At 39.0% G+C, this 25,195-nt stretch overlaps 1 protein-coding gene across 1 annotated transcript; it reads right to left on the reverse strand.

Annotated features, from left to right (window-relative positions):
* Nucleotides 1–4,901: 4,901 nt before the first annotated feature.
* LOC105229389 (polycomb group protein Psc) lies at nt 4,902–25,130 on the reverse strand. Its single transcript, XM_049451576.1, has 5 exons — nt 23,752–25,130; nt 15,913–17,272; nt 14,914–15,004; nt 10,102–10,305; nt 4,902–9,859 (listed from the first exon to the last, which is right to left on the reverse strand). Exons 2-5 carry the CDS (start codon nt 17,228–17,230, stop codon nt 5,710–5,712), a joined length of 5,763 nt encoding a protein of 1,920 aa, XP_049307533.1. The 5' UTR covers nt 17,231–17,272; nt 23,752–25,130; the 3' UTR covers nt 4,902–5,709.
* Nucleotides 25,131–25,195: the final 65 nt, after the last annotated feature.

Here is a 25,195-nt window from a genome sequence, read left to right on the forward strand (position 1 = left end):
ATATGTATGTATGTACTATATAAAAACGTACTTGATGGTCTACCCGTACCGGTACCGCTAGTGTTGCTTTAGCGCTGGCTGAGATGACTTCCGGTTGATGCGATCGCAGGTCCATGTACCGAAAGTGTACCGACGCAGCGCGATATCGTGTCTTATACTCGTACGTAAATGTGTAACGAAGATTCGTTAGGCCAGTGAATGGCAGAGTGTTTGCGAATGGCTGTTGTCCCGAAATGATCTAATGATGCGCCGAGACTAAAGCTTTTTTTTTTACCTTGATTATTCCCACATACGCACGCAGATGTGTTAACTTAGCTTAAAGTAGCTCAGGTTTCCACTCACTCCTTGTTATTGCTATATTTGTTGTTGTATTTACTCACTGTTCCTTTATGGCCTTGTTAATATTATTCGTTTCATCATTCCATCACGAAGCTTTAATACTTTTGGTGGCAACGTGCTTGTACCTTTAATGAATGAGAACCAAAGATGATATCTCGTAAATAATTGATTCGTGTATGCCTACGTATATTTATTTAAATGTATGTATATTTTTTAAGACCCAGTTAAATTTTCGTATATTCGGTCACCCAACCGCAGGTCATCACATTTTAAAGCTTGATCCAGCACTACTGCGAAATACTTTCAATATCGGTTACAAGGTTCAGTAATAATCTCATTCCATTACAACCTATTGGCAGCCAGAACCAGCGAAAAAACGTTGAGCCGTTAAAATAAATATATAAAAGCTTAACTTTGACTCGGATTGACATTAAAACTACGTTTTACGTATTTTAATACAAATATTTATTATTACCTTCGGACTCTTGAGCCAATACAATCATTCAACGTTTAATCCAATTTTCCATTATGGGTTTTTCGATTCCGGCTTATTTTTGGAGCCCCATTCGCTAGATTGTCGAACCGTTTCGACGTTTGTGAATAACAATTTCAACTTCCCGTAACCAGTCATCATGCGTTTAAAGAATGTAGAGTCTTCAGCTACGTCTCTCCTATCTACTCGATGCCATTTTTGCAAAAATCCAGGTCATTTGGAACGAGTCCAGCATTGATACACCTTATACGCAAAATATTATCCAAATGTGTAGAGTCAATTCATAAGAGATGTTGAAGTACTAAAATTTTTCGATGTTATCATCGTTATTAGAAATGGACGGATGACTCACATGAGGCAAGTTTTCAATGACTTCAGAACATCGTTATTCAATTTGTTCTTTTGTTTGTACAGATCGCTAGACAAACTGGATAAAAAACACAATAATTGACATTTGGAAGTCAAACTGAACCTTATGTACGTGTAAAGGCTTGTGTTAATCAAGAAAAAAATTTACTGTTTTGAGCGGGAAGTATCAATAGATCAGTCCGGGTCAAATTTGGTCAGATGTTATTTGCAAAGTTCTCTTGGGTTCTCACAGAATTTCTTAAATGCAAATGCGACGTATTCTTCGATACATATGAGAAGGGGGAATATCTGAGCATACACAACTAAAGGATAAAATTCTAGTGAGGACTGACGTAAAAATTGTGTTGTCAAATAACACTACTCTACAAAGCTGAAGAAAAAAATTTCAAATATGCTAAGAGGTCTGCAGGGTGTTTGAGCTGTCCAGATCACGAATTTAAGTTGAAAAATTTTCCATCACATATTTTTTACCCTACCCTACTTAGACCCCTACATACCTTGACTACAACACAAATATTCTACGTATTAGGAAATTTTTACTATCTTTTTCGGTGTCTATTCTTTACTGGCGTAGACACCAAGCAGTTATAGCCGAAAGAACGAAACAAAGGAAGTGGGAGTCATGTGTGAGGAAAGTTCGCCATACACTTGGGAGTAGCCAGAAACGATTCCTTTAAATATGACTCAAGCAGCTCAAGATTTCCGGTCTTAGAGCAAGTATGTATCTTCTGGGTAGCCAAAGAACTTCCGTTTGAAAGCGAGCTAAAGTGAGAAGGCGAACCATTCCTCCCCAGGATTGTGCGCTGGGTTTGGGACCGCCACGTAAAAAACGGTCTCAATGAAAATGAAACAACAGCCTCGGAAGAGAAGCCCCCCTTTTGATGACGACCATGGCAAACGCATTTTCTGTTTCAGCAACCCAAAATTTGCAAGAAACCATCGTAACACCGTCGTTTTGCGACTGTAAATTAGTGTTATTATTCTGAAGTGAATAAAGGGTATAAGCTGCTTTGAGCTTTATGGTCATATTTTAGCAAATTTCACACTTGACTTCACGACATCTGTCGTCTGCCCTTTTCTTTGTGCGGCTGTGGAAGCGGTAATTCACATACCAATTTGAGACAACTTGATGAGACTTGGCAAGTATATAAAAGTAATTAATTAATAGTAATGCTACTTTCTTAAATGGGTGCAAAGGACCATTGCTGCGCTTACACACCGAGCCCATCTATCGCTCGTATAATAAAAATGTAGAGGTACGTATGTACATATGTATATCCTTTACTTCTATATCGTTCCTGTTGGGGTGTCATATTCAAATTATGTGAGAATAATGCCATATAAAATATGAGATTTCGAAATATGTATATTTTCTCCAAGTCTTTTTTAAAACATATTTTTCGGAAATTAAGCACTACTTACTATTGATATCGAGGTCCAACGTGCACCTCAGGCACCTAAAACCATTTCACAAATTTTTATTTTTTTTACAAATTTGATTCATAGTCTCTAATGGTCGGTTGTAGCCGCAATTAACCGCCCTTACTGTTTTGAGCATGATTGCCCAGCAACTTATGTATTTAATTTATATTTATTTTGGGGAGATAAGAGGGAGCCACTCATCTGTTCACTCAACATGCGTAACGGCTCAAAAAATTTGTCTCACAGTAAGTGCTTGGCTTTATGGTGTGCTTCTCCCAAGGGATTATAAGAGATATTTATGAATGTATGTATGTATATACATGGTACAAGCGCTTACAAATATGATGTAAGTATGTATGTTGGGGGGCGCACATTTACGAAAACGACAATGTGTATTTTAAATGCTTGTTCCATAAATATGTATGTACATACATATACATTAGTACGCTGGTGGGAGTATTTTGATAAATGCAGATGTATAAATATGTGCATATGTTTAAACCAACGATTCCGAAGTGAATAATATTTAAATATGAAATTTCTTAGTTTTTTGCTGTTATTTATAAAAACTTGTTCTTTGATGCAGTGATTTGAATATTAAATTTAATGAAAAATATTAAAAAAGTATTAAGAACAGCCACTGAAAAGAATAATCTTTAAACAAAGTTCTATCCCGACGATGGAACGACATATACGAGGGCGGGCCGATAAAAACGTTGAAAGAGTGACTTATAGACTTTTAAAGTTTGGTCTTTGTTCGTCGAGAGAGGATCTTACTTCTCAATTGCCTGCTCAGTCCACAGTAATACCTGTTGGCAAGAGTTATTCTGCGTTGGATATCGATGCTTTCACTGTTTTTGGTGTTAATACTGGTTCCAAGCTAGACAAAATTATCTACAAACTTCGAAGTTATGTCGCGAGTGCGACGACTGTTTTTTTAATGACAGAAGATATTTCGTCTTGCCATCGTTCAAAACCAGACCCATTTGCTTTGCTTCCTTATCCAGTCTGTAGAAAGCAGAACTAAGGCAGCAGTTGCACACTCATAGAATATTGTTCTACAGCTTGAATTATTTTTTCCAGATTAAAGAAGTCGCACGACAGGGAGTCTCCTTTTCTTAAATCTCATTTAGTATCGAACGGCTCAGAGGGGTCCTTCCCGATCCCGACGGAGGTGTTGCTCAACGTCAGTTTACACAGCCGTATTAGTTTAGCGGGGATTCCGAACTCAGACATAGCGGCTTAAAGGCAACTCTTTTCGTGTAGTCGAAATCGACGAAAAGGTGGGGGCCTATTCTGTAACTCAATTCGAAGAAAATTTACTCGAATTCGGATTATGTATATTCTGTAACTCGATTTTCGGATTTTCAAGCCAATTTTCGGATAAAATATTCGAAAGCTTTCGAGTTGTAGAAAGCAAGAACGAAAATTGTACGTATTTATTCTGGCACAGGGTGGTACAACTTTCGCATAATTATAAATTAGATCCGAATTTCGAATAGAATAAATTTTCGAATCGAGTTACAGAATAGGGCCCGTGGTGTGTGTCGATTCTCCTTTCATGAGCTACTCTTATTTTCCCCACGCTACCTCGCAGGAAAATTTGACAAAAATTTACGATCTCTTTTTGGCATAGATAAAGCAATAGGTGCGACGGGGTCACGACAAACCATGGATCTACCGGTATATAACAAAGACTAAGAGACAGTTAAATCAGTGGGAACTTACTCATAAGGTTAGAAGACTGTAATATCGGTCAGAAAGGTGAAAGCCGCGGTTTTCTTCTACGCCCAGCACGCAGTGAAGAAAGTATAGCAGCCGTAGCTGAGAGTGTACACGAAAACCGTGGATAGTCGATACGACGCCGTTCGCAGCAACTCGACTAACGTATATCAACTTGGTGCATTTTACGTCGCGATTTTAAATTGAAAGCGTACAAAATATAGCCTCTTGACCTTCCCAAATGACATCGCTTCGTTCTATGCGCTCTTGAAATGTTCCACTAGTATCCGACGTTTTCGAGCCAAATTCTGGATCAATGGGTATGTAAACAAATAAATTGCTGCATTTGTGACGAAGAGCAATCAGAAGAGATTCAACAGCTGCCATTTCATTCCGAAAAAATAACGGCTTTGTTGTTCTATTAGCGACCAAAGTGGCAAGTACTCATAAATGACAGGGCCACCATTCATTTGTCTAGAAACGGAGTAGCTTTTATGCGAATATTTGTTGTTTTCGTTAAATAAAATTAAAAGAGCAGTTTTTATTTTCATAATTCAATTATTTTATTGAAATCACTTAATGAATCGTAATTTTACGAAAATATTTATTCTTTTTTACATTTAAATTTTCTGAAAAATTTAGTTTTCAACATACATATTTACATACATAGCCTTACATAAGTATGTATTTCTATTTCATTCTAATTCTAAAAATGGGATTTATTTATTTTTATTTTTATATACTATAAAATACAATTCACTGTGTTTCAGAAAATTCAGTCAGGGACGGGGAGCAGATATATTTATAGGTTATTTAAGGGTGGGTAAAGCTACACACAAACATACGCATAATTATTTTATTTATGTACATTTCCCTCCTTACGCCTACACTCTTTACACATACACGCACAGAAAGATGGTGTGGAAGTATGTGTGTGTGAACATTTTTGTCGCAATATTCATGAACGAATACCTTTTTACGCTAGTGTTAGTTTTAATTTAGCATTTAATAATAATAAATAAGCAAATATAGGTAAAGTGTATAACAAAAACAAGAACCAGTTTAAACAGAAACAGTTTTCAACTTACTGCTTAATTAAAGTATTACTAAACTATAATTAAACGAATATATGTATGTATATGTGAACGTGTATGAAGGTATATCCACACATACATACATATATACATACGATTACATGTACTCGCACATCTAATTTTATTCATTTGAAATGTTTTCTTTTATTGATTAGGTAAACCGCCAGACGCACACACCCGCCGCACAGCGGGAATTGAATTCCATAAGCGCTGTTTGGACGAGTTCATTCATCTCCAAGTGCATCTCCACCGCCTACCGCACACTCATTTTCATTTGGCCTTCGTCGCGTTTGCGCCACCGTTGCTGCTGTTGTTGCCATTGCTGTTGCTGTTGCTATTGACGACGGTAGTCGTTGTGTTGGTGTTGCCCGCGTTCGACTTGGTGGTTGTGCTGCCGCTGGTTGACGCAACGGGTGACGCTTTCGGACCTGGGGCTGCCAGTGCTTTGCCGCCGCCCACGCTACCAGCACTATTGTCTAACGGCTTATCGGCAGTGCCGTTTTTAAACTTTTGCATGAACTCATTCAATGCCTCGGCGCGCTGCATGCGCGTGAACTGCTCCAGCATGAAGGCCTGCTGATAGCTGTAGTGGTGACTCATTTGTTGCGGGTTCGCGTATGGGTAGAACATGCCGCCGGGTTGTGCGGCGGCCGCAGCCGCTTGCACCTGTGCGCGCAGCAGATTATCCTTGAAGAGCTTGCTGAAGTCGGCGGCGGAGACGTTGCCCAAGTGCGACGGCATGCCGGGTAGGCTGGCGGCCATAGCGGCAACTTGGAGCGCGGTCGGTGGCATGTTGGGTAGGCTCGGCAATGAAGGCATGGCTGGTGGCATGCTTGGGTGTGGTGAATGCACCAGCTTGTTGGCGTTAGAGTTGGCGTTCGGCGATGACATTGGTGCTGGCGTGATATCAGACTTGGCGTTCGTTGACAACTTAGATGACGACTGGTGTGCCGGTGCGGGTGATTTGTTGGACTGTGGTATGTTGGGTTTTGCGGCGCTTAACGCATTCGGTGATTGTCCGTTTTTGGGCTGTTGATGTGCCACTTGCGGTTGTGGCTGTTGTGCACCTGGCGACTTTTTAGGCGGCGATACTTTCTTAGCGGCATGAACTTTCACCGCTACACCGCTTGGTGCCGAATAAGTGCCTATAATGTTGCCGGTTGTTACCTTCGGCGGTACAATTTCCGGTATGGAGGACGCAGGATTTTGTCGCGGCAAAATTGGGCGGAACTTCTTGCTCGCATCGACGGCGGTGGCGCTGTTTGGCGACTTGTTCTTGCCGTTTGGTGACACGTTATTTTTCTCGGGGCTTTGCAAGGGTGATTTCTTCTCTGCGCCCGATTTATGTTGCTCCGCTTGTGGTGATTTCAGTGGCTCCATCACCTTCATATTGGACTTTTGCTGGTTGTTGTCATTCACGTGTTTTTGGTTCATCTGACTCGGTGCCGAATTCGATTGTGGTGACTTGGCTGTGGTGTTTTGGGTGGCAGTTTGTGTTTTATTCGCGCTACTCGATGTGTTGTTGTATGATGATTTTGATGCATTGCTCTGCGATTTTTGTGTAATTTGCGACAAAGTTGTGGTGCCATAATTGTTGGATTTTCCCTCGGCGTTGTCACGTTTTACAGGGGAGCTTGTGGTGTTTGCGTTCGTCGATGGTGGCATGAGCAGCTTTAGCGAGGAGGCGTGTGGAGTTGCTGGTAACTTTTGCGCCGGTGGTGAGGCTCGTTTGCTTTGTTCCAAAGCGTCGCTTGACTGTTCAGGCAGTTTAAGGATCTCAATGTAGTTATTCACAGGACTCTTATGTTTTGGATGTGAGGCATTATTTGTCTGCGACTCGCTATCTTCCCGTGTAATGGTAATCGAGAGCGATGAGGGAATGTTTATGTTACAAGAATTGAGTAATGATTTCACTTTCAATTGCTTCTCTGGCGGATCTTCTGGACTGGGACTACGCGCGAAGGGATAAACACGTTTCGGTGCCTGCTGGTGACCACCGCCAATATCCATTGGTTTATAATTAGTATTGTGAGAGGGCGAGCTATTACCATTTGTGGTACCAGTGTTGCTATTGTCTTTCATAGTGGGTGGCGCGGGGAAAAGTCCGGCCATTTGGTTGTTCGCACCCCCTAATATACTTTGCAAGAAACTACCGCTACCGCCAGATGGACGCGGTGTATATTTATAAGTTGGAACTGTGGGTATATTATAGTTGGGCATGTACTGCGGAGAGCTAGGCGAGTATATTGGCGAGCTTGGCGTGTACATTGGGGTACGACAACCGGGCGGAGCCTCATTGCCTTTCGATTTTGAGGCATTAAAAAGCGCCAGATTAAGATAATTATTCGAATTACTGGTTTTGCCATTCTTTGCACCCAATTTATTGGCACTGCTCGCAATACCGTGGCGCTGCTGATTCACACTTTGCGATTGTGGTTTGGTTGTGGGCGCAGGTGGTGGTCCCATCAAACTATTATCGGCGGTGATAGTTGCGCCACTTGTGGTGCTCTTTGGACCATAGACTTTCCCGGATGACTTCGTATTGCTGGCGATTGATTTGATTTCAGTACCTGCGTCCTTCAGCAGCTTATTGACGTCACTTGGAATGTTAGCGAAGGGATTCGGACGCGTCGATTTCGGCAGAATTGGTTGGTAACGCTTCGCAATAGGTGTGCGATTTCCTGGTGCAGCCATCTCAACACGGGGCATGGACTGAGGTAGAGGTATGGAATTCATTTTATGCGCTGCCGAAGTATTCGGTTTACCAGAAACTTTTTTCGGCGGCAGACCAATTGGTGGACGCATAATTGCTTGGCTGCTAGTTGTTGAAGTTACTTGGTTAGTTTTGGAATTGGGCGTTGTTGTTGTTATAGTGTAACTTGTGGTAGACGGTGTGCTGTTGGTGATTCTTGCTGGCGGAGGCATAAGAGGTTTCTCATTGGATGGAGTAGTCGGCTTAGCGACAGGAGATGAATTTTGTTTTGCTGTGTTTGCAATCGGGCTTGGTGGCAATTTAATTTTGAAATCTTCAGCCGGTAATGGTGGCGATAGTTTTGGCTTCTTGGCCACATTCTTAACAGGTTCCTTTATTTTGCGCTTAGAGGGTATAGCGGGTCCTTTAAAAACGGTGCTGATTGTCGTCTTTAGCGAATCGCGCGCGCCACTTGTTGGTGACTTAACAACCACCTTATGGGTAAACGCTGAAGAGCTGATGCTTTTTGGTGATTTTGGTGATTTCGGCGATTTCTCATTTGTTTCGTTTTTGACAGCTTTGATCGGTGTCAGCGAAAATGACTTGAGAAACTGTGACTTTTGTTCCTCTTCAATGGTTGAGGCAGATACAGGCGACTTTTCATTTGATCTCGGTGGAGTTTTCGCTAATGGACTTATTTTCGTCTGTGGACTAATTTGCTCAGCTTTTATAGTTAGTGGTGGCACCGTTAGCGGGCTAGGCGTCTTGCTTTTGCGTTCACTGTGCGGTGAGTTTTTGGGACTGGATTCTTTATCTCTTTTGCTTTTCTGTTTCCACTCCTTTTCGGGGCGTACCGGCTTAGTTATTTCACGACGTTGTGGATCGGACATATTTATAATTGTCACACTATTATGTTTCGATAAATCAATCTTTAACTTAATATTTTCGACTTTACGTTCATCACGTGGTTGTTCTGCGGCTTGCTTTAAAGCCTCCTTGGCTTCACGTTTCTCTTTGGACGATTTCGGTGAGTTATGTGAGTTATGCGCATTTAGTGCTTTTTCGGCTTTACGCTCAGCCGAAGAGTTGGAGTGTGACCGTTTGATTTCTGTACTTGAGCTGACCACAGAAGCTTTTGTAACCTTGGCCGGCTTTGCCGGTTTAACGTTTGCTTCCACAATCGGTTTATTCTTCAATTCTTCAGCCTCTTCAACTTCCTCTTCTTTGATATGTTCTGGCGTCATAATCAGTTGCTCGTTAGTTTTTAAGGCCGACGCAACTGGTTTCGGAATTATTGTCATGGCATCTGGTATAGGCGAAATGGTTTGTGGAATTTCGTTACTAGGAATTTTCGGTGATTTGACTGTTGTTGAGGCATCTACAACCTCATCCTTAATTTCTACCGGTTCTGGTGCTGCTACAGGCATTATGGCGGCTGGTTTACGTGCCTTTACAATTGGACGTAAAGAACGTTTTACACGAAAATAGAAACGCATTGGCGCATCACGTTTCCATGTATAAATGTAAGCCACATCCATGAGCGTGTAGTGATCAAGCAGCACTATCGTCTTCACCTTGTACATTATGTCAATGTTGAAGCGCTGCGCGTCGATATCGAATTTCCCGTGTACGAACTTCTTCAAGTGTCCAACAGTGCACATGGCGGGACACTGCAGGTAACGTGGCTTCAACAATTCGCCGTAATCGCTTTTCTGACGCACAAGTTCACTATAAGAGAGTGAAAGAGAAGATGGAAAAGGTCCAGAGTTGTAGAATTGTGCGTTTATAGAAATTGGGTTGTGGAAAGTAGTTTAAATTACTGACTTAAATTTGCAAATAATGTGCTATTGGACTTCGTATATATTTATATAAGTCTAAAGTTTGTATTTATATACAAAATATATGTAAGTACATATGTATGTATGTATGTTCTACTCGTTTACAATAATTTTAGTTAAATGGCTACTTACTCTGTGTCTGCGAACTCCAACGACAAGGACATGCAGTCTGAGGGACTGAAGATGAGGTGTTCGGTGTCTTCGCCACGTTGCTCCGGTGTAGCTATAGCTGCGTCGGCTGGCCGATCCTTGTAAAAGGCGCGTTTACGCATCAATTCTCTCTCATAGAGACCGGGTACAAGTTTATAGACAATGGCTTGCAACGTCGTGTCGGGCCTGAAAATAAATGAAAGCGAAAAATACGTTGGTGAATAACTTTGAAGTATAAATACATATGTAGGTATGTATAAATATAATTTAAATATACATACAAATATATAAATATATGTATGTATGTAAATCAAGGTGGCTCTCAGTTTTTGAAAAATCGATGTGAAATTTCGCAAACCTTCTTCCATCCCAAAGATAGGGTCACTACAATACATACATACATACATGCCATTCATGGGGTTACACGGGTTTACTGGTTTCAAAAATCGAATTTTTTTATGGTCTTATTAGGTTCTACAATACTTCTAGAATATTGTCCTACATTTTCAAGTTGATCGGAGTTATAGTTTTGGAGATACAGCCTTGAGAACTTGTGCGCTCGAGGCTAGCTAGGCTAAGTGCACCGTCTTTAAACGCGTTTTTCTCGAAACTGTGTTTTTGAAGTCAGTTGGCAAGATTTCTCGAGAACTACTCAACCGAATCATTATGAAATTTTACACAGGTCTTTGAGATACAATTCTTAAGGACTTGGACTATTTGAAAAATATTTGAAATTTTCACTAAAAATGTCTGCCAAAAATCAAATTTTTGGGTTGCTTTCCTTCGTCCAAGTTATAAATTAAGTTTTTTCCGTGAGGTCACTGGAAATGGCGTCGCAATGGCCCAGTTTAAAGTATTATTTTCCAAAAATTTTAGAAAATCTTTGTTAGTATGTAGTATATGTTTGTAACAATAAAAAAATTCTAAAAAAAATATTTAATTTTTATATGAGAAAAAATTGTTGAAAAACGGCTGTTTTTATTCGAGAAAAAACATGCAACTTCTTGAGCTGATAGACCAAAATTGAGTCCTTGCAAGGGCAACTTTTTTCTTTGACAAGATATCTTCAAGAAATTTAGCATGGGTTATATTGTCCAAGGCAAAACTATAATCTCCGAAAAAAATCTTCAGATCGGTTCAGTGATACTACCATATGTACATATGCTTAGCGATCACAATCAAATTTTTGTATGGACATTTTTTTTTTTTATTTGTGAGTCGTATACTAGCTGCGGTGCACCCGAGTTTCACGTTTTTATCCCTTTTTCATCATGTTTACGTAATACCAACGGATTAAACTCTTTTATTATTGCATATAAATTGATTAATTTGTCTCAAACAGATACATATGTGTACTAAAGACGTAATCTGCTCAAAGGTCGTATAATTCTCGAAAGTCAATGCCCTGGAAATCCTAACCACCCATCAAGTTAGAAAAAAAATCGCATTTAATAGCTTCGATTTGGCCCCTTTCAAAGCGCACTGCCTGCAACGGTTGGGTTTAAGGTGCTTTGTGACCAGGGTGATAATACACATATGGGTAAACATACATAAATACATACATATGCTCATGTGTATTCAAATGTAATGTGGTGTGAAAAAGTTTTCATCTTCCACAAGGCAAACGAACCTACCAAACCAACGGCAATGCTGTTACATGCTTGCTCGCATATTCATGTACAAATACATATGTATGTACATATGTGCATATGTATACATTTGTATGCGTGTATGACTGTATTTCGCCCTTCCTAATCACAAATATTTCAGCAATGTTTCATTTGAGTACCGAAGCATTTGGCTAATGCAAAGCGCAAACAAATAAATGCTGTGCACACAAATGCACATATATTTATGACTACAAACATACACATTTATATGTACATAGTACGTACAAATAGACACGAAAAGATACCAAAGACTTTTGCTGACGACAACATCATCAATGGTGAGGCAAATTCAACAACAACAACAACAGCACATAACACTAATGGTGTCGTAGCTGATGGAAATGTTGATGCTGATGGCAGGAGCGACGTGGCGGGTGACTTTATCAGCTTGAAAATGTGCAAAGGAGCATGATGACTATGGGAGAACGGTGCGCACAGCGTTTGTGCCTGTTGCCCACCGTCGCTGCGGGAATCTCGGCAACAATGACGACAACGCAAACACAACATTGCATTTCGGATTCCGCGCACATTCGATATAGCAGCACACACCACAGCAACAATAACAACTACAACGTCACAATGATAACGAAAGCAGCGGTAAAGAGAAAAAAATTGAAATTCAATGAAATAAAATCAAGAAATGTAAATAAAAGAATAAACAATGACTGCAATCCGACCCGCAACACCCGAACCCAAATGAGCGAGAGATAACCACACTAGCAGCGCTGAGCGTATTAAAAAACGCGAGAGCACAATGTTGTCCCAAACATACGAACACTTCAGCATTTTTTCTCATACAACTTTTTTCGTTCACATTTGTGTACCTTTTTCGTCAGTACGTTTTGTGTGTTCCTTCGTCACTTTATCATGCCATTCCTCTCGTTTATCGTGCATTTGAATGCCTACTTTTCTTTGTTTTGCTACACATTTGTGCTGCTTTTTTGCTTCGCATTTCGGTTTGTTGTTTGCCTGAGAACGAAATGGGATTCCTCAAAATGCGCGCCAGAGAATGGGATGTTTGGCATCGAACGGCACGATGTGGAATCGGCACATTACTAACCATGCAGCTCACTACACTGGTTTATGTAAGTCGCTAACAGCTGTGCTCGCAACGCAAAAGCCACAATGTGTCAGCCCCAACCACATTCTACACACACACGCACACATGCACCCATTTACATGTGTGGAAATGCATGCCGTCGGCAAATCGAAGCGAAACCCCGCCCGCCAGTTAATTGTAAGTGTTTACGGCGCTGCATGCGGTACCAACACAGTGGCTAAATAACACGAGATGTGCCAAAAGCGGGTTAGAGCTGACAACAAAGACTCAATGTCGAGATGTTCAAAAATAGCAAGGGCTTGTACACGTAAGAAAGCAGAAAAAATAACACAAGGTAGGACTTAAATTCGCTTAATTGGCATTTTGATTATGTTTCCGGAGAGCGAGTTTTATTTCCCCCCTCTAGCGAACCGTTTGTCTTTGCGCAGATTGCATATGCCATTTTTTGTCACTGCTATTTCTATGTACATACATATCCACATACATATGTGCACATATTCTTATACCAAACTGTATTTTTTACCTTTGGCAGCGAATTCTGACTGCAGATTCGCCCCTTTTTATGGCACTCGGAAGCCGTTCTTTAACACATACGGACACATATACATGCATGCGGCTATCGGCCACAATCACACATGCCACATTACATGGCCCTAGATGCCCCGTTAATCAGATCATATCGACATTGCACGAGCTTGTCCCGCAACTGCTGCCGTCGAAGGGATGTAATGCAATGCGTTGAAGAGATTTCTGCGCTCAAAGGAGGGTGACTTTGCGCCAGTGGATTTCGTATAAAATAATTTCAGCGAAGATGAATGAGGTGTGCGTTTTATCTACTACCGGGCAGTGAAGACGCTGATCAAGGAGGAAATAAGTAACGAGAAAAATACTTTGAAATGAAGTAATTGGCAAGATTAATAAGAATGCTAGTGGATTGTATGTCTTTTGGTGTATGGGAACATCTGTACATCTGCACAGCTGTATGTATGTGTGTTTTTGGGAAGGATTTCCTATAAATGATTAGGGTGTACTCCTTGCAGTTAACTCAAGACTTTTTGCCTCACTGTCTCATACAAAAACGTGAATTTCATTGCCAAGAAGGATTGTGCCGATGCGAGCACAGTAGACCTGGTTCTACATAATAAGGCATTAGTCACATGTCGGTTCATCAAATAGATTTTTGAGCTCTCATATATGTATTATTGCAACAACCGCTACCTTATTGTTTTTATCTATCTTGTATGTCCAATTATTCGATTCACACAAAGCTAAGTCGGCACGGAATCGTTGAAAATATTGCAGAAGTGCCTTGGGGAGTCTACTTTAGCACGAAAAGAAGTATTTGAGTTTCAGAAAGCATTGAGTGTCGGTAAAGTCATCGAAAACTTATCTCCAGCGATTCAAGCATTCACCTTTGTTAAATACGATAACAACAAAAGAGTTGAAGAAATGGTTAGAAATCGCCATGTCAGAAGATGATCGAGGCAAAAGAGGTTCTCAACATCGACTCAACGTGCCAATAAATGACTCCAGTAGTACCAAGAGACCAAAGAGATCGAAAAGAGATGCTTGAAAACGTAGATGAAGACCGCATAATCATCTGGTTGGTACTGGTGACGACATGTGGGTTTATGGGTGTGAGCGGTAAAACCTAAGAGCCATATTACTTATGGCTACATGAAAAACTATGTATTAATGTGATTCACACTAAGTTAAGTCGGGAGGCAGTTTTGCTTGAGAACCGGTTTCTTCATCAATATGCAACAATATTCCAACTAAATCATTTTTAATTGGAAATTAATTAAGAAAGCCTGAGTTTCACAGGAAAGCGGTCAGACTTATTAGATGAGTATACACAGGGCCTTAGAAAGAAAACCGAGGTCCGGGAATAATTGTAGCGAATTGTTGGAGAAATAAGTCAGAAGGCCTCCCTGGCCGCCTCCTACGTTCCTGAGTATACAGGTATGTGTATGTATACGAAGCTCTTTCGCACTTAGCGTACATATAATACATATCCGCATTTCCATAAAAAAAATATACATTTACAAAATATGTTGTACTCACTTTATATTTGGCTTCGCCGTGTTTATCATCATTTCACAGCGTGGGCAGTATTGTTCAGTCCGCAAATGTTTGATTAGGCAACTGTGGCAGACTGAAAAAAGAAAAAAATTAAATTAATTAATAATATATAAACCACATTTATATATTGTATGTATGTACATAAGTATGTAAGCGTATGCGGACAGTACTCTTCTTTGGGGTATAACCCAACTTTGACCGAAAAAACGTACAAATAAACTTTTCTATATACATTTTTTGTGGTCATTCTGTATAAAATAATTTAGAAGTTTTAATAAAAAAATTAAATAAATTAATAAAATTCAGCTGTTCCGAAGCTATAATACCCTTCAGATACTCATGCATTTCTTATAAAATGGTTAAAGAACAATTTTATCTCGATTTTTATCGGTCAGTTTGTATGGCAGCTATATACTATAGTGACCCGATCTAAATAAGTTTTGTGGAGGTTGTAGCCTTGCTTCAGGCAATAACCTATGTCAAATTTCGTGAAGATATCAAGTTAAATAAAAAAATTTTCCATATAAGGTTTGGATTTTTATCGGTCAGTTGTATGACAGCTATATGCTATAGTGGCCTGATCTGAACAATTTGTACGGAGATGATACCGTCGCCTCAGACAATCACTTATCCCAAATTTAGTGAAGATATCTGGTCAAATGAAAAAGTTTTCTATATAAGGTTTGGATTTTTATCGGTTAGTTTGTATGGCAGGTATATGCTATAGTCATCCGATATCAGTGGTTCCGACAAATGAGTGGCTTCTTGAGGAGAAAAGAACAGGTGTAAATTTTCAACTCGATGTCTCAAAAAGCGAGGGACGAATTCGTGTATATACAGACAAAACTGGCTAAACTAAGCTAATTGCTGGCGAGTTCGGGAAGCCGCCCCCTAATTTACTTTTCTATGGTGGTCCTTAACAATATGTAGCATACACATGCGTTCCCCATAAATCTTCATTAATGTGTGTTGGATACTTACACGAATGCAAACACTCGACAATGGTTGTGGCATCGATGAGGTAACCGGTGCACAAGTGACAAATTATATGCGGATTCATGACGCTCAACAGTACTTTGCGCGGCTTATCCACAATCAGATTATCCGCAGACGCATCGTCGGTGGTAACGAGTGGATCAGCTTTCTTCTTGCTGGCTTCCGCCGGCGCCGCAGTCGCAGTCGCAGCCGTAGTGTCCTTTTGATTTGTCACCGAAGTAGGAGGCGTTGCTACTTGATTAACAGTAGTTGTAGTGATTTTTGCAGTTGTTGCTTTTGTGTTTGCGGTTGTTTCCTCCACCTTGACGATCACTTGTTGTGGATCGCATTCCTCCTTTATTTCCACACCATTTTGATTAATAGCCGATTTTATTATTGTCTTCGCATTTATTGTGCCTGTTGCTGCAGCTGCCACTTCAGATGATGATACTGCTGGAGCTGCTTCTGGTGTTGAAGTGGCACCATTATTTGTGATGGCCGACAAGGCCAACGGTTTCGTACTTGACGATGTGGACGAGGCTGCGGTGGCGGTGGCGGAGGATGTCGGTTGTGGCATTGTAGTCGCCTTCGTCGTCGTTGTCGTCGTCGTCGGTGATTTAGTGCTGCAATTAGTTTGCGCAGGCGACAACGCGGACGGCGACGCTGATGATGACGGTGTCGACGTGACAACAACATTACCAACAGGCGAGGAGAATTGCGCGTTGTTCACGCTTTTGGCAGTTGCGCCATTAACGGTAGCATTCGTTGTGCTGGTGGCATGGGTGAAGGACAATTTTGTCGTTGTATTCGTATTTGTATTTGTGTATTTTTGCATGTCATTGCCTTTAGCCTTGGTGTCACTGTTGGTATGTTTGTTCGTTTGCTGCTGCTGCTGCTGCTGCTGTTGTTGTTTGTGTTGCTGCTGTTGATGCTGCTTCATTTGGCGCACATTTTCCATACTCGCCGAATTCAAGCCACCATTGTGCTGTGTGCTTAACTTGTTGTTTTTGTTTTTGCTTGAATTTTGCTCAACTACGTTGTTATTACAGTTATTGTTCTTTATATTGTTGTTGTTATTAAAGTGATGCTTGCTCTTGTTGTCTGTGCTGGCACCAGTGGCAGTTTGGCATTGCGCCGTCCGTGAAGGTGTACTGTGTTGTTGTTGTTGTTGTTGCGAGGACACCATTGGAACGCGGCTAGGCGAGGTCGAAGTGACGGTCGCGCTGGTTGTAGTTGTTGTCGTAACAAATGTGGATGCTGGCGATGCAGGTGGCGGTGCGAGACCAGTGCCCACCACTGATGTGGCTCCTGGCACTGGTGACATTGTTGCTTTCTGTCACCCACAAAGGAACTGACAAAAAAAATTCTGGAAAGAGAAAAACGGAAAAGTTGTTGTTAGAAAAAGCGAATGAAAAATTGGAATTTATGTGCTCCACGGGGAAGCCGGATTAGGAGAATATAATTAAAGTGAAATGAAATGTTTTGTTGAATGGACTGACTAAAAAATGTACAAATGTATGTATGTATGTATGGACATATGTAATCATGCTTTCGTGGGCATCTCTAAAGCTATGAAGTATATTTGTAGGTACATACGTATGATTATATCCTTCTTTTGTATGTGTGTATGTGTGTATTCGTATGATTGTATGTAACGCTTGACCACATGCCATATGTGCTGCCCGTTTCAATTATTTGGATAAGGAAGACATTATAAAGCGATGATATCAAAGTGCAGGTTCAGATTTAAAGTGCAATATATGGGTATTTAAAAGTTTACTTGTGAAAAATTTCATAAAATATGTATGAGACTTTTGAAAATTAAAATTTTTTGAAATTAAATGTTTTTGTTTGAATCTTTGTGTTCTCAATGAATTCATGGCTACGGAGTCGTTGAAAATATGGTAGAAGTGCCTTGCGGAGTCTAATTTAGTACGAACAGAAGTATTTAAGTGGCACAAAGCATTGAGTGAAGGTCGTGAAGTCATCGGAAACTTATTTCCAGCGATTCAGCCATCCAACTTTGTTAAATATGATAACACCAAAAAAGTTAAAGAAGTGGTTGGAAATCGCCGTGTTGACTTCGGTGAGCCAGGATCTCAACATCGACTTAACGTGACAATGCTAGACTCCAATGGTATTAAAAAGATCGAATTAAGCATCTTTCGCTTGGCAAAGTAGATGAAGACCGCATGTGCATCTAGTTCGTACTACTACTGGTGGGTTTATGAGTATGAGCGGTAAAAATAAAAATCATGAGTTAGCACGAAAGCTAAGTATAAATTGGTATACATACATATAAATATATGGTATATGGTAGTCGAAAAAGTCTCTTCGTATTTTATCAATAGTTGTCTGCAGTGCTACAAATCACATTGTGTCATACCATATAATGTTGGAAAGGAGAGATTTTAAGCTGCATTTAACCAAAAAAAATTAAATTCGGGGACGTTGAAAAAAAGTTAGAGCTATTCAAAAATGAGTGAAAATAATGAAGAAATTCGCTATATTTTGAAAATTTGGTATAAAAAAGGGAAGAATGACACTAATGAAATTTGTGAATTTTACGGAGACTATGCTATATCAGTTTGTGTAGCAAACAACAATGGTTCGCTCGCGTCCGTTCTGGAAATTTCAAAATTTCGATTTACACTCATACAATTATGTCCCTAGTGGAAAAATGGCGACCAAAACGGTACAAATTTGTTTATTTATTTATTATTATAAATGTAAAAAAATAAGTTGAAGTTTGATTAGAAATACGAAAACACTTTTTCGACTACTCAATATTAGGGTGAGTCAAAAAATAAACATTGTTAGAATTTTTCGAGCTTCTAAACTTTTGAACATGAAGTCGGAACATTGTGCGGAAGATGAAGTATAGAAATAAGATTTTTATTTCATAAATTTAGGCTATAAACGATATTTTTTTTTAACTATTTTACTTTATTAAATTTAGGTTTTTGGTTAAATATGAAGATTTTAAATAAAATTTCAATTTTTCACTTCGCAAAGCCTTTATTAAAAATACGAATTTGTAAGCTGAAAAAATTCCTCTAGGTTTTTGTTTTAGAAAAATGTATGTTCTAGAAGAATTCTAAATGTTAAAAATTGTATACCAAACGCTTCAAAAGTTATGGTATTTTCAATTAAAATATATATTCGGGAAACTTAAAGTGCTCATCGACAGGTTTTAAAACTGAATTGAAAATCATTAGAAGATATATAAGTAGAGATATATTTTTATGCCTTCCTTTTAACCCAAGCATTAATATTAGTTTAGGTTTTACCTCACCCTAATATATGCACATACTTACATATATAAATTTAGAAACCACTGACTTTACATTTCTTCTTTATTTTGTTTAGTGGCGATGCGTTCATCGTTTATCATGTGTATATCGTCTATATACATACATACATCCATATAATATAGAAAGAGAAATGTGCTCCTAGTAATGAGCTCTTAAAGGAGGATTAGATTTAAGAAAGAAAAATAAATTATTTTGCCAAGAAAACTTTAATAAATTCTGTGTTTATTTTTCGTGTGCACAATAATCAAAGCAAACAACGATTACACGCACAAGTAGATAGTGAATTGATGAAACGTGCACCAAGGATAATTGAAAACGAAGTTCAATGACGGCCTTCAGTTTAACTTCTTAGAGATCTCGATCGATAAACATACTTTAGTATGTATGCTGGTAAAAAATGTAGCCAAAAGTAATTTAAAGAATGCGTACACATGTAAGTACATATAAATAAATATATAAATACTTATGTAATTGTGTGTTAGGGTGAACCAAGAAACAACTAATACAGACTTTTTCAGTTAAAATGAAGCTACTTACATGTATGTATGTAGATGCAGAGGAAAAAATATCCCAGCAAGACTAGTTTTTGCAGCTATGTAAATTTTTAAAAGATGAGCAGTAAAAACCGCTCATTTCAACAATATGTCAATAATTTCTTTTAATTAAAATTATCATGATAAAACAAATAGACAAGGATTTCACCGCAACCTTAGGTCTTTGTGCCCTTAAAAAAATACCCTGGCTTCCCAATCTTTTAGGATAACACTTTTTACATCGCAGAATCTTGTAGAGCAGGGAGAGCAAGAGTATTACACCCCAATTCAAAAATTTGCATATTTAATAACTTTGAAAAGCAAAAAAAAAGGGATATTTTTTCACGGGCATAAAGGGTCTTTCTAACCGAAAAAATGTGATATTAGTTTTTTTTTAACTCACCCTAATGTATACATACTTTTGTAAGTAAACTGATACATTTTGGGCAGAAGCAGTAAAAAAACTCCCATCACATGTCCGGAAGAAAAGTTCTGCCCTTTAACTTAGATAAAAAAAAAATGTAGGAAGTCAGTAAGAATTGGGCAAAAATAAAATAAAATATATAACGAAACGAAATATAAACTGACAGGAAAGGAAAAAGGTGAAAAGTTTATTGCGAGCAGCTTGAGGCCAAACGAAGAAAGCAAAAAAAATGTCAATGAGTGACAGGCAGTATTAGTGAAGGGACAAAAATTCGTACGCTAGCAAAACAACTTTCAAGTGAAAGCATGCGAGGCAGACAAAATATACAAGCAGATAGTACATGTACAAAGAAGTTTAAGCCCGAAGCGCAGTGTAATGGCTCTTGGCCGGTTGGCCCACGCCAAAATACGGGTTTGCCCTTCAAGCGCACACGAAATGACAGACTCGACAAACCCTGTACGAAAAAAATACCAAAAATCTGTTTTTAATACCAGTTACGTACATAAATAGTGCATACATAAATATATGTATGTACATAGGTATTGTAAGTACAAGCGCCAGCACCAGCATGCCAACCAGTACGTAATCAGTAGCGCAACAGTAGCGGTGGCAACCCTGCACCGAACGATAAGGCAATTTGAAAACATGCACAGTTGACGTTGGAACGCTGCCGCTGTCACTGCCACTGCCGCCCTGAAATAATATAAAAATTGGAAAAGCTACGGTAAGCTGCACACTGGAGACGTCGAGAAGGTCGGTCAAAGGCGAAACAGGCAGTTGGGTTGTGCTGAAACTACAGTGAAGCCACGTAACGAAATGGAACATTGTGATTAAGCCGCTTCGATGGAGGGGAGTGCGAAGAGTTAAAGTTAGCCGCCGGCGGTGCCTCGTATTTACTAACTTTATATGCGCGTGTAGTGCTGTGTGTGTGTATGAGCCATTGCTATCGCATTTACTACTGCTGCTGCTGCGTCAGTATTCTCTATTTATTTGGGTTTCAAGCAAATGTTGTGTGTTGCTACAGCTGGAGTTCATTGGAAGAGAGAAGGCCGTCTGCTGTGAATGGATGAATATCTGACGAGGCAGTGAGGTGTAAAGCGATGAGCAACATACCTACATAACAACAACATATCTAAATGAACACGCTATTGTGCTGGAGAGGGGGTTGAACAGCGGAAGCATAGAGTTGCACATACGCAATTACATTTTACTTGCAGCATAAGCAATACTTGTTAATATATTATATAAATTCATGCACTGGATGCACATAAAGCCAAATGTGATGTAGAGATGCTCCGCGTTGGCATATTACATGCGCCCAAACAAACATACACAAACATATATTTATATGCATGTGTTCGTACTTAGTGTAGTAATTAATAACTGTGTGTGAATATGTGAGCGGCAGCCGATCGACTTTCGTGAGACAGTTAATGAGCAGCATTGAAAAGTAAACTGCCTTAATCGCAGCCTACAAGGACTCTTCAAGGAATTTTGTGTCGCAGTACGAAAAAGACGATCTACATGCAGGATCTAGGTAAGACTGGATGGAAATGTGAAATGTGAGCTCACAGTTCCAATGCATGACAAACAAGCAAACTTCCCGGTCTCGTCGACAGATGATCAACAACAACGTACCAGACACAAAGGCACTGTGCAGAATGTGATGTACAAAGGAGAATTCGCAAAAGCGGTCGACAGAAAAGGTTTCAACAACAACAACAACAGACGCACATAAACAGATGCAAAAGCAAATGTTCAAACGTTGCATGTAAACAAAAATACATACATACAAGCATACTTATAAAAAGTATGTATGGCTTTATGTATTATAAATATCTATGCATATTTACATAGATATGTCCCTACATACATATGTACATAATATGCTAGTGTATATGTGCGTATGAACGGAAAGCCCGCATGCAGAAGCCAAGTATGGCTGGCACAGGCGAATAAACGAACAAAGGAGCCAGCAAGGAAAAGCATACTTGTATAACCTGCACAGTGTGTTAGTTTGCATAATACGCTACTACGTTACACATTAAGAAAATATCGATGATGGGTTGATTTTTAAAATTTGTAAATAATTTTTAATTTTTGCACATGTAAATACAGTTACGGACAATAAAATAGAATCATCCATAGCACTAATTTTCCGTTCTCAAAAAAATTATGAATTTGCTTTAAATTCAACTAAGTTATATTTTTATTAGGTACTTTATATCAAGTGCTATTGGTAGCAGTAAAAATATTGGAAAAAAAACAATTCATAATTATTACAAAAACAAAGGTAAAGAATATATTTCCAAAATTCGATGGACAAAAAAATAGAATCAAAATCTTTTACATTAAAAAAAAATATTTTTTAAGGGAACTAATAGAAAAATTGGTAGTACATTGTAGTGTATTCTTAATCGTCTAATACCGATGCACATCTTCTAGGAATAGACCTAATTAGACCATTTTTCGAACTATTTTTTCTTAATTTTCAGCTCCGCCCTAATTATTGTGTCGTTTTGCAAACTGAATACGATTGCATCTATGCCGATTTCTCAGCATTGGTACCTTTCGGAACCATGGGCCAAAGCAATTTTTCTCCACAAGTCGTTATCTGTTTTTTGTATAACTTTATTCCTTTTACATGCACTGTGCAACTAAATGTGTTCGAGCGCCGGCTCTGTTAATGCTCTTCAGCTGCGTGCATTGTATCTATGTGTACACACATCTACGTTACGTTAATACAGAGCTATACACCGATATACCGATTTATGGTATACATACATATGTATGCAGTAGGCGAAGGGAAAAACGCAAGCTGCTCGCTGCCTATGACTTCGACACAGAGCTGCTGTTGTTGGTTTTTGTGTCAAATCTGCCTGCGTCGGTGCTTTCGTTGTCACTACAGCATAGCTGTTATTTGCTGTGCTGTTACTTCTGTACGTTCGTTATACTAATGTTGTCGTGGACTCGAAGTGGCAGTCGTTTCTGGTTGTTATTGCATGTGATATGCCGCATGGCTGTGGCAGAGAACGGACTGAGGGTAGGAAAGTAGTACTCGGAAAGCCGTTACAGAGGCGAAATGAAATGAAGTAAAGCAAAACGAACGAAGTGCAAAGGCTGAATGCCATGATAAAACTACACATTAAAGAGATTGAAGTTGGACAAACATATCTGTGGGTACATATACATACATCCATATTTAGGTGTATGTAGCTCACATAGATATGTACGCTTATTTATCTACGAAATACACATACAGCTGTAAATGTACTATATAAGCCTAGTAGAATGGTAAATGCAAGTGGGCTTATATGTTTGTTAATATGTATCCACATATAGTTTGCATGATTGCATTGAATGAAACGAAAACTGAAATATGAAGATGTTGATAAATAAATTTCAAAAGCAAAAAGGAATCAGAAAATTGTTTGTTAGTTAATGGCAAGTTGGAAGGCATATTAAGGGTACATGCATTTAGGTGTAAAAGGAGCTGGCAAATGTGGTGGTGGGTTTTGTAGCTGATCATGCACAAGTTTCATATTTCAAAAATAAAAAAAAAACATATTTTTACCTTTAATGAACACGATGAACGTGTGCGCTAATTGTAACGGAGTATCAATGCAGTTAGTACAGCGCCAATCTGTTCGTAATGAATACAGACAAGTTTAGATAATTTGTTATCAGGCTGCTGATTGTGTATAGGGTTATCCATATATGTTTGTATGTTATTTATCCAAATTGGAGAAGGCAATATCCATTTGTAATCCCAATTGTAGTTTTAAATAAGTCTATTTATATACACATGCAATGGCTCCAACTCTAGCTTATTCACTTAACCAATCAAAATCATGATTTATGCACAATTAGTAAATCATTAACTATAATTAATTTTTTTACAACACTTTTTACAGATTTTATTTTAATCTGCCTTGAATTTTATTATTTTTTGTGTGCTTGCATTAGTTTTATTCACTTTTGCTTATTTCTTTATTCATACACTGAATAACATCGGCACTAATGCACTTTTTTCTGCTTCCTCAATTTATTTTCCACTACTTTGCTTTAAGTACACTTTTATCGCTTACTTTGCTTTTTTGTACCCGCACGTTACAACATTCACTCACACGTACATAAATTCTATGTTGTTGTTGTTGCGTTTGTGCACACACATACCGAACGCGTAGTTCAGTAAAATGAAACGTCAGAGGTAGCTGGCAGTCTGCCGTTGAAAAACGTGACAGCCGTATTTGAGATACTCCGAAAAAATTATTATCAACGCACAAGCACCCTGGCGTTATAGAGAGGCACTACACACTTATTTCTGTATATGCGAGCACATGTATTTGTTCTCTTCCAGCGCAGCGCGATAGCAGCGTTGCTAATGCGACTTTGCGACAACCGAAGCGTTTTTTGACAGCGGCGACGTTGGCAGCGCTACCGACATTAATATTCCACTTACACACACAAATATATGTATATACACGCAAAGTGCACTCTTCGGCATATGAACAGCTTCATTTGCCTGGCCTGTAGCTGCTTCTCCTTCACTTATTTAGTCAGTGTGACTTTAATTTTTAGTTATTTTCACTTTATTATTAATTATTTGTAATTAAAATAAATTTCTTTGTTTTCAATATATAATTCTCAGTTGCAAAATTTATTTACTTTCTTTGAACATTTGAAATTTCTTTGAAACTATGCTCTCTTTGTTAAGGCGAGAAACACTAATTTTCCCGTCAATATTAAAATGTTACCACACAACTCAACGTTCCGTCTCGAAATGAGCTCTATCGCTACGCTCCGACTCGCTGTAACCATGAACCATAAACCGTCTCGAAAACACTCAATTTCATTTATATATAATTTTTTTATATAGTCGGACCACAGCGCTTGCTGCTATATACAAGCGCAGAGGCAGCGGCTTCTGCTCACACAATGAAATACATAACATTGCTAGTGCCTTGTGGCGCCGGACTTTAACGAATTTATTTTTTCTTTCAACGCTCATCCTCCTC

Source organism: Bactrocera dorsalis, chromosome 3 (assembly GCF_023373825.1).
Source record: "Bactrocera dorsalis isolate Fly_Bdor chromosome 3, ASM2337382v1, whole genome shotgun sequence".
Taxonomy (NCBI): Eukaryota; Metazoa; Arthropoda; class Insecta; order Diptera; family Tephritidae; genus Bactrocera; species Bactrocera dorsalis.

Coding starts and splice junctions, on each gene's coding strand:
- LOC105229389 (XM_049451576.1), bottom strand. CDS start 17,230: ATGTCACCAGTGCCAGGAGCCACATCAGTGGTGGGCACTGGTCTCGCA. Junction 15,005..15,912: donor TGTCGAGTGTTTGCATTCGT/GTAAGTATCCAA, acceptor TTCTTTTTTCAG/TCTGCCACAGTTGCCTAATC. Junction 10,306..14,913: donor ACGGCGAAGCCAAATATAAA/GTGAGTACAACA, acceptor ATTTATTTTCAG/GCCCGACACGACGTTGCAAG.